General features: G+C 54.5%; 1 protein-coding gene across 3 annotated transcripts in view; it reads left to right on the top strand.

Annotated features, from left to right (window-relative positions):
- The first annotated feature begins 517 nt into the window (after window positions 1-517).
- RYR1 (ryanodine receptor 1) overlaps window positions 518-10,018 on the top strand; it is a 117,656-nt gene continuing 108,155 nt past the window's right edge. For 2 of the 3 annotated variants that reach the window (XM_067718093.1, XM_067718091.1), the window contains exons 1-8: window positions 518-708; window positions 5,626-5,745; window positions 6,867-6,971; window positions 7,075-7,095; window positions 8,017-8,091; window positions 8,180-8,258; window positions 8,597-8,709; window positions 9,251-9,344. In XM_067718093.1, coding sequence (XP_067574194.1) covers window positions 661-708; window positions 5,626-5,745; window positions 6,867-6,971; window positions 7,075-7,095; window positions 8,017-8,091; window positions 8,180-8,258; window positions 8,597-8,709; window positions 9,251-9,344 — 655 coding nt within the window. In that variant the 5' untranslated portion in view covers window positions 518-660. The remainder of the gene's footprint in view (window positions 709-5,625; window positions 5,746-6,866; window positions 6,972-7,074; window positions 7,096-8,016; window positions 8,092-8,179; window positions 8,259-8,596; window positions 8,710-9,250; window positions 9,345-10,018) is intronic. The other variant, XM_067718094.1, reaches the window with a different exon arrangement.

The raw sequence follows: 10,018 nt of genomic DNA, 5'->3' as shown, positions 1-10,018 counted from the left end.
AGTTTTAAGTGCTGCAAATAATCTAATTTAATCCTTGCAGCAGCCCTGTGAGGTAGGTACTATTAATATCCTCCTTACCAGTTGAGGAAACTGAGGCACAGAGCGGCGAAGTGACTTGTTCAAGGTCACACAAAGGAGTGGCAAGACAGGGATTTGGATCCAGTCTGTCTCAAAGTCCATATTTTTAATCACTGTGTATGGTGCTTTTTAAAGCCAGGAGACCTAGTGCGCATCCCCTCTCTGCTGTATGACATCAAGCAGGGGCTTCCTCATTCAGAGCCTCAGTTTGCTCTCTGTGAAATAGGAGAATGATGGCACCTTCCTTATCGCGAAGGGAGAGAGAGGGTAGCTGCCTTAAAGACACTCCCCTAAGCGCCCCCACCTCAAGCGTACCTTTGGCCAAGGTTTGGGGTTTGTGGGCGGGGCTCCGTCAAAGGGGCGTGGCCTTGGCCGTCCTGCTCCAATGGGGACCCGGGGGCGGGGACCTCCTCCCAGCTCTGTCCAGCACACGAGTCCTCCACGCAGTTCCATCTACGCCGCGGGTGCCTCTGTCGTCCCCAGAGGTCTCCGACCCCAACTCGCCCCCAGCCCACCCGTCCAGCCTTCGGCCCCCTCCTCTTAGCCACCGACCTCAGCCCCAGCACCTCTGGCCTCGACATCATGGGTGACGGAGGAGAGGGCGAGGATGAGGTCCAGTTTCTGCGGACGGTGCGTATCTCTGTGTTGGAGTCTCTGGGACTATCTCTCTGGTCTGAGTGTCTCTCTGTCTCCGACGTCTTTGTCCTGATTGCTGGTGGTCTCTGAGACTCTGGGGTCTCTCCTCTGTCCCTTTGGGTGACTGTCACTCCGTCTTTCTCCGTTTCTGTCTCTCTTAGTCTCCCCCATCTTTCTCGTCAGAGAATTAGCAGAATCTGGGACTACAGAATGGGGAGGAGGATCCTCCCTCCTCCACCCTCTCTTCTGACACTAGCGATTTGTCCCAGAGAAGGGGGCCGCTGAGAGAGCACCCCCTCCCACCACTCTGGAAGCAGGCACTTGGGGAAGGTGGTTCTAATTCCTGAGCTTAATTTAGCTGTCCCCTCCCCCACCCCCCACTTAGCCCTAATTCTCTTTTTGCTCCAGACTCTGACCTATTTAAATTCTTGGGAAGAGGGCTGTGGTGGGCTGAAGGACACAACTCCTTTGAACTCCCAGCCCTTGAGGGTCTCCTGAGGGTCCCCCTGTTTCTGGGTCTTCTTTCTTTCCCCACTTGATTTTGGAGAGGAGGGTCAGATATGGCTACTATCTATCTCTATCTGTCTCTATCTATCTCTCCCTATCTGTCTCTTTGGGTTGTCTGTGTCTCTGTCTCTTTCCATCTCTGTCTCCCTGTCTCTGTCTCTGGCTTTGTTCTTCGGCTTCAGGCCCTCTGTGTTTCTCACTGTGTCTTCAACTCTGTCTCTCTCTGCATCTCTGACCCTCGGCAGGCGGGGGGGCAGGGATGGGAATTGGAACAACAGGTGTCCCTCCCAGAATAGTCCACTTTTCTGGGGCCTGGGCAGGGGACAGGGAGAGGATGGGGGGAGGGGCTGCCCATCTCGAAGTCCTTCCCACTTTTCCCTCCCAGTGGTTCTACTGGGTGTGGGGCTGTGAATATGGGAGGGGATATTCTGTCTTCTGGGCCAGGTCCACTGATCCTGCACTAGCCCCTCCCCACCCCCTCCAGGCCCTGGGAAATGCTGACACAGCATTCCGGCCCCAGAATAGGACCCTGGTGAGCCGGCTCTGGTTTCCTGGGAGGGAGGAATGGACAGCTGGGGCTGGTAGTGAAGGATAGGGACAGCTGGACATTCGGCCATGGGAGGAGGCCTAGCTTCACCCTAGACTCTTGCACTGGCTCCAGTCCCTTAGCAGACACCATGGGTTGGGCTCTCCCCTCCTCCCAAGCCCTAATAAGACCGTGGCCATGGCCTTGAGCCCCTGAGCAGCCACTCTACGTCAGACCCCATGCCCAGGGCCTCAGCCTCCTGAGGCATCTAATTATATCCTTGCTGCCCTATCTTCTGAGGTAGGGCCCTATCTTTATCTCCCTGGGAGTTTTGAGGGAAACCGAGGCCCGAGTGGGAGTCACTGACCAAGGTTAAGGCCAGGAAGTGTTATCTCTGGATGCCCCTGGGGGCCAGCCCTCCTGCTTTCATAAGAGGAAAACTGGGCTCAGACTTGCCTGGCTAGCCAGTGTTGGATTCTAGAGGCCTGGCCTTGACATCTCTTGGCCCCAGACTGGGTCCATTTTCCTGAACTTTACTGAGGTTATGTGGTGGTTTTCTCAAACTTTTTGGATCTCATCCCACTGGTAAGAAATATATTTTATATTGCAACCCAGTACATGCATATATTCACATACGTTATAAAAAGTCAACTTTACTAATAGAGCTATAATTGACATGCAATAAATTGTACCCCTTTTAGGCGTTACAGTTGACAAGCTGTACACACCCATGTAACCACTATCATAATCAATAGAACATTTCCCAGAAAGTTCCCTTTGGCTCTTTGCAGGAATCACCCTGCCCTTCTGCTTTATGTCACCATAGATCCCATAAGTCACTAACTAGTGTTTCATATAAAATATATGCTCATTTGTCCTGCTTCTTTTGCACACTGTAACATTTTTGACATGAATCCATGTAGTGTGTATCAAGAATTCATTTCTTTTTGTTGCTAAGTAGTATTCCATTGTGTGAATACGCTACAATTTGTTTATCAGTTCACCTGCTGATGGACACTTGGGTTGCCTCCAATTCATGCTATTATGCTCAAATTAGGTGCATTCACACAATTTTTTTTTTTTTTTGCGGTACACGGGCCTCTCACTGTTGTGGCCTCTCCCGTTGCAGAGCAACAGGCTCCAGACGCGCAGGCTCAGCGGCCATGGCTCACGGGCCCAGCCGCTCCACGGCATGTGGGATCTTCCCGGACCGGGGCACGAACCCGTGTCCCCTGCATCGGCAGGTGGACTCTCAACCACTGCGCCACCAGGGAAGCCCCACACACAACTATTTTTAACTGAAACAAGTTTCATGAAATGCAGGTAGCCCTTAGAACACAGGGGGCATGCTGCTATTTTCTGTTCTTGCTCTACTTTTATTTCACTTTTTAAGCATGATGGGCATGGTCCCCAAGTTCATTTCATTTCCTTTTGATGGGTGGCAACATCCAGCCCTGCCCAGGCTGGGGTTCCTCAAAGCATGGCCCATGTCAAAACCTCCTGGGGGCAGGTTAATGGTCCAGATTCCCTGCTGACCCCAGATCTACTGAATCAGGCTCTTGGTGTTGAGGGGGAGACTGGGGCAGCAAGGAAGTTGCATTTTTAACCAGGCTACCCCCCTTCATTCTGATGCAGGAGAAAGTTAGAGAATCATTGGTGTAGGGATTAGGCTCCCTGTCCCTGGTTTATATCTTGGTTTTGCCATTTGCCTGCTTCCTAACTTTGGGCAAGTGATTTTTAGTTTTCTCTCTGAGCCTCAGTTTCCCAATCTGGAAAATGGGGACAAAAATATGTACCATAAGGATTCAATGGGTCCATGCAAATATCTCTCTGGGCTCGTCTCCTCCCACTTTCTCCCTTGATCCTGATGGCAGCAGCGCCAGGCTGTCTCCCTTGCTTTTTCTGAACACCCACGGCCCCAGGCCTTTGCACAGGCAGACTCCTCTTCCGGGAACTTTCTTCCTCCAGAGATGATCGGGCCTGATTCCTTCTTGTTATTCAGACAAGGCTCAGCTCAAATGTCACCTCCTTGGAGAGGCTGTCACTTCACCCCCCTCACTGATGTCATCTCTACCCCAAACTCTTACATCACCCTGGGTTATTTTTTCCATAACACTTATCACTGAAATTAACATTATAAATTGATTCACCTGTTCATTGCATTTCCCCCCACAAGGATGTCAGCTCCACAAGGACAGGGAATTCGTCTGCTTTATTCGCTGCTCTATATCCAGTGCCTAGATCAGTGCCTGGCACATAGCAGATGCTTAATCAGTGTCTATTAGATGAATGTAAAGCCCTGAGCATGAGGTGTAGCAGAGAGTCTGTACTTAATAAACGCAAGCTGTATGATCCCTGTGAATACACGGCATATGCCAAGATGTCGGGGATGGGGGTAATAGGACAGAGCAGTCCTGGGGCCTCTCTCTCCCTCCTCCCAGGCTGACAGAAAGAATGAGGGCTGCCTGTGTGGGGTGAAGCCCAGGATTTGCTGGAAGGGCTGGAGTCTGTGTGACTTCAGGCACAACACCTAGCCTCCTTGAACCTGTTTCCTTTGCTGTAAAATGGAATAATCACTGTCTTAACTGTGGTTAATCACTGCGGTCTCCATCTGTTTTTTTTCCCCATCAATTTTGATTGAAACCTCTATCAGTAAAAATGTGGAGCAAACCCCCACATACATTTATATTAGTTATGAATGTAACATGGGCTATTCTACTAACATATCAAGAGGTGGTCTAACGTTCTAAAAGCGGCATATTGGGACTTCCCTGGTGGTCCAGTGTTTAAGACTCCACACTTCCACTGCAGGGGGTGTGGGCTCGATCCCTGGTCGGGAAACTAAGACCCTGCAAGGGAAACTAAGATCCCACAAGCTGCGCCGGCTGTGTGACCTCAGGCAAATCACTTCACCTCTCTAGGCCTCTGTTTCCACAGGTTCACATACTAGGACTTACCTCAGAAGGGTGTTTATTTTACTTAAAATTTTAATTAATACCCTCGAGATTATTTCAAACTTAGAGAAAAGTTGCAAGGTTACCTCAGAGAACTCCCATGTGGCCTTCAGTCATTTCCCCCAAAGGTTAGGATGTAGCATGTCTGCTTTATCATTCCCTCCATCTCTCCCTCCCTCTCTCTCCCTATTTTTTTCCTAAGCTGTTTGAGAGTTAGCTGTGGACATGATACCCTTAACCCCTAAATCCTTCAGTGTCTGTTTCCTAAAAAAACAAGGGATGTCTCTCAGAAAACCACAGCACAGTTATCAAAATCGGGAGATTTCGTACGGCTATGATACCATCATCTAATTCACAGTCTGTTTCACCTTTCACCACTTGTCTCTATACCGTCTTTTATGGCATTTCCCCTCCATCCAGGATCCAGTCCAGACGCTGGCACTGCATTCAGGAGTCATTAGACAGCACTCCTTAAATGAGAGCTACTATTAAAATAACACACAAAAGAATAATTAGATAAGGCTGAACTTAAAAGCCATTTAACTTGAGGCACTCGTATCTTCCACCCTCCAGTGACTCACCTTGTGGACCCCCACCTGGGAGTCCTCTGGAGTCAGTTGGACTGGGGTTCAGATCCCAGCTGCTTCTCTTATCAGCCGTGTGGCCTTGGACAAGCCATGTCCCCTCATGGAGCCTCAGTTTCCCCATTTTAACGTGGGGATGCCACTGGCTTGGATCTCATGGGGATGTTAGAAGCATGTACAGTGCTCAACACGGGCCCCTACTTGATAAATGGCGAGGGTGGCTATTATTAGTCACATCTTTTTCACGAGGAGAAAGGGCCAGGTGGGTGGCCCATGGTACAGTGTCTGCGGGATGCGGGTGGGATGCGGGCCCCCACCCTGACCCTCTGCCCGTCCCCAGGACGACGAGATGGTCCTGCAGTGCAGCGCCATGGTGCTCAAGGAGCAGCTCAAGCTCTGCCTGGCTGCCGAGGGCTTCGGCAACCGCCTCTGCTTCCTGGAGCCCACCAGCAATGCCCAGGTCTGTGCAGGACGGAAGGAAGAGGGGGGCCTGAGGGGCAGAGAGCCTGGGGCCCAAAGAAGAGGGGTCTGGGAGTCTGGAGAGGGGATGCTGACAGGAAGGGGAATAGGGAGGGGGGCTAAGAGGGAAAGGGGGCTGGAGGTCTGAGGAGGGGAGCTGGGGTCCTGGGGGAAGAGGGAGGGGGGTCTAAGGAGATAGAAGGTCTTGAGTTCAAAGAAGAGGGGATCTGAAGGGGGTGCTGATAGGAGAGAAAATGGGAGGGGGCTTACGGGGGAAAGGGGCAGAGGTCTGAGGTGGGTGGAGGTCTGAGGAGGGAGGGGCAGGGGGTCTTAGGAGGCAGGTGTCTGAGGGGGCAGAGGGTCTTCAATCCAAAGCAGAACAGCCTAGAGGGTCAGGGGGTGCCTGCAGGGGGCTGACTGGGGAGGGGGTTGGAGGCTGAGAGGTGGGGGGATCCTGGGGTCTGAGGCTGAGGTGAACTCAGGCTCTGAGGGAGGAGGTGACCTGGGGGGATGGGGCGGAGGCTGGGAGAGGGAGGAGACCTGGAGTTTGACGGGGGAGGAGGCCAGGGGCCTGAGGTGGGCAGAGAGTCTTGGGTCCAAGGGGGAGGGTGTCTAAGTGCTTGAGGTGCCTGGGTGGGAGCCTGAGGCGGGAGGTGTGAGGTGGGGCCTTGCTCCTGGGACTTTGAAGCAGTGTTCACAGGTGTCTGAGGGAGAGGGCAGGAGCTGGGACTGTCTGCTCGTTACAGCGGGAGTTGGGGCTTCCTTTGGGGTTGGAGAGATTTGCGTTTTCTGCCGGGAGGGCAAGGAGGGGGCTCCCGGAGTCGGATGGGTGGAATGCGTCTGACAGGGCCTGAGGCTTCCTATGGGATTAGGTGTGCTGTGGAAACTTCTGTGAGGTTCGGGTGGGGTACAGGGGTGTGAGGCAGGAGGCAGAGCAGAGGTGTCTTCTGGGATGTTGGTGCGAATTCAGGGTGTTTGAAGCGGGAGGCAGAGGGCAGGGCTTCTTGGAGGGCTGGATCGGTTCTGGGTCTCTAAGGGGTGTAGGTATTTAGACTAGGGGCAGGGCGTGCACCAGCACTCTGGAGCCTTCAGGTCCCCCATTCACATCTCCCCACCCCCCAGAATGTGCCCCCCGATCTGGCCATCTGTTGCTTCGTCCTGGAGCAGTCCCTGTCCGTCCGAGCCCTGCAGGAGATGCTGGCCAACACCTTGGAGGCCGGCGTGGAGGTGAGGCTCCCACCCAGCTGGGATGGGTGGCAGGGACGGGTGGGAGGACCTGGGGGTCATTTACCATCTGTTCTTCTTCCTCTCTCTGCCCTGCCCCCCACAGGCCCTCAATTTGGATAAGTGGGTAGGTCTGGCCTTGGGTGTCATCTGTCCTTGCCACCTCTCCTGACCCCAGGTGGGCCTCTTGGGTCCACACCCTGCACACGGGGGCTGGGGGTTCTTCCCCACCCCGGTTGTCAGGGTCTGTGGAACCCAGAACAGGCCAGGCAGGAAGGAAGGAAGGGGGTGGGGGCTTCTGAGCCCCTGTTCTCCCACCTGCTCCTTTCTCCTCTTTTCCATCCTTTCCTCCGACCCTCCTAGCTCTTCTCCGCATGGGACCTCTCCCCTCATCACCTCCCTCCATCCCAAGTGTGAGTCCCCTCTGGACCCACATGGTGGGTCCACCATGTGATCACGTGGCCCCATCACATGGCCCCCTCAGAGCATGGGCATGTGAGAGCTGGGATGGGGGGCATGATGCCGTCGAGTGCTGGGTGTACCCACCCACTCCCAAGAGGCGCAGAGTCTTCTTGGGCCCGGGGGTGTGTGGCAGCACAGGGCAGGTCCCTGTGGGTGATGCTCCAATGTTTAACAGCTGGTAGGACAGTACCGGTGCACAGCTGTGTTATGACAGGTGAGAGCAGAGGGAGCTAAAGTCTGTGGAACACGAGATACGGGGGCTTCCCTGAGTGATCCCAGGTATCTGAACCTCTGGAAGAGGGGTTCAGCCCCCTGAGTGACTCTGGGGCCTGGTTAACAGGTTGAAGGACAGAGTGGGCTTGGGGGAATAGAAAACACCCCACCCACAGGCTTCTCAGAGACACAGACCTTGCTTCCCCTGGAAGCAGGGAACCTGAGGCAGAGACTCTGTTGTGGGTCTGAGCTGAGGCTTCTTCGCATCCAGGCCCGAGCATGGTGTCTTCTGGGAAGTGTATTGCCACCTGAGATAGGCCAGATGTTTCAGGGGGGTCTATTCTCACTCTGTGTCCTCCCCTGCCCCCTGCAGTCGTCCCAGGGTGGGGGACACAGGACACTCCTGTATGGCCATGCCATCCTGCTCCGGCACTCGCACAGCGGCATGGTAAGTGCGTCCGGGAGGGGCCGGGGCGGCGGCAGGGGCCAGGGAGTGCAACGCCCGCCGGGTGGCTGACTCCCCTCTACAACCCTAGTACCTGAGCTGCCTCACCACCTCCCGCTCCATGACTGACAAGCTGGCCTTCGACGTGGGACTGCAGGAGGACGCAACAGGTGCAGGGGCTGGAGGGAGGGGCTACGATGGGGATGCCGCAGGCAGGGAGTTGGGATTCAGAAGGTCTGCAGAACCCCGGGAGCGGGCATGGGGATGTTCCAGGGGCAAAGATGGGGGCCTTTGGGGCTGAGAGTCTGGGGGTGTGGATGAATACATTCTGAACAGAGAGACTCAGGCAAGCAGGCAGAGAGTCTGAGGACAGGAACGGGGGACTGTGAGGCAGAGAGTTGGGGGCACTAAGAGGAGAGCTTGGGACGGAGGGCTTGGGAGGCTCCGTGGCTGGGAATGCCTTGGGGAAGAGCGTTCTGGGCAGCCCTCACCCCACCCCCACCCATAGGAGAGGCCTGTTGGTGGACGACACACCCGGCCTCCAAGCAGAGGTCGGAAGGAGAGAAGGTCCGAGTTGGGGATGACCTCATCCTCGTCAGCGTCTCCTCTGAGCGCTACCTGGTGAGTAGCACCTCCCTCACCACAGCTCCTACTGCTCCTGGGGCTGGGGGCACACGGGATCCACCCCATCTCCTCCTCATTGGTTTGCCTGGTCTCTGGCCCCAACGTCCTGACTCCCAATTTCCAGTTTCCATCCAATTTCTGGTTTCTGACGCCCCATTTCCTGACTTGATCTCGGTTTCTTTTCTTTCTTTTTTTTTTTTTTTGTGGTACGCGGGCCTCTCACTGTCGTGGCATCTCCCGTTGTGGAGCACAGGCTCCGGACACGCAGGCTCAGTGGCCATGGCTCACGGGCCCAGCCGCTCCGCGGCATGTGGGATCTTCCTGGACCGGGGCACGAACCCGTGTCCCCTGCATCAGCAGGTGGACTCTCAACCACTGCGCCACCAGGGAAGCCCGATCTCTGTTTCTTGATCTGTGACCTGTAATTTTTGGTCTCCTGTCTTCTGGTTTCCTGGCTTCCACCCTTGGTTTCTGACTCACTCTGGAACTATTGCTCACCCCCCATTATCTCTGACCACCACATCCTGGTTGCCCACAGCACCTGTCGACGGCCAGTGGGGAGCTCCAGGTTGACGCCTCCTTCATGCAGACACTGTGGAACATGAACCCCATCTGCTCTGGCTGCGAAGAGGGTGAGGACCCTAGACCTCTGACCCCTAACCTAGGACCCCCAAAACAGACCTTCAACATTGCCCCTCAGACCCCGAACCAAGATCTCCAAATTATGACCCTCATACTTAGATCTCCAACTGACCACCAATCTGGAACCCTAGAGCTCAGACCTCGAAACCTAAAACTCAGTATCAGACTCCTAATTCAGACCCCAAAGCTCGCATGCCAAACTCAGGTCCTGGAGGTCAGACCCCTAAACTCAGACCCAAAGCTTAGAACATAGAATGTGTAGCTTATCCCTCAGACCCCAAGCCTCAGATGACAAGCACATGGGACCTCAGCCCCCCAAATTCAAACTCAGATCCCCAACTAAGAGCCCTACTTCAGACCCCGAACCTCAGCCAATCGACTTCACACCTCCAACTCTAACCTCAAATCTCCAAAATCATCTCCCCGTTTGCAGACCCCCATGCTGAGTCCCTAAAGCATGAACCCGAAACTTTGAACCCAATTCTCACACCTCAAACCTCAGAGCCCTAAGCCGGACCCAAGCTGAGATGCACGCCACAAATCTCGAAACTCAGGCCTTAATCTCAGACCCCGAAACTCAGACCCGCCAACTTCTAACTACGACAAAGCTCACATCTCCCCAGACTCAGACCCCAGAGCTAAGCCTTCCAAACCTCAGACCTCA

The sequence above is a fragment of the Pseudorca crassidens genome, chromosome 20 (genome assembly GCF_039906515.1).
Source record: "Pseudorca crassidens isolate mPseCra1 chromosome 20, mPseCra1.hap1, whole genome shotgun sequence".
Taxonomy (NCBI): domain Eukaryota; kingdom Metazoa; phylum Chordata; class Mammalia; order Artiodactyla; family Delphinidae; genus Pseudorca; species Pseudorca crassidens.
This window is presented reverse-complemented; position numbering and strand designations above follow the sequence as displayed.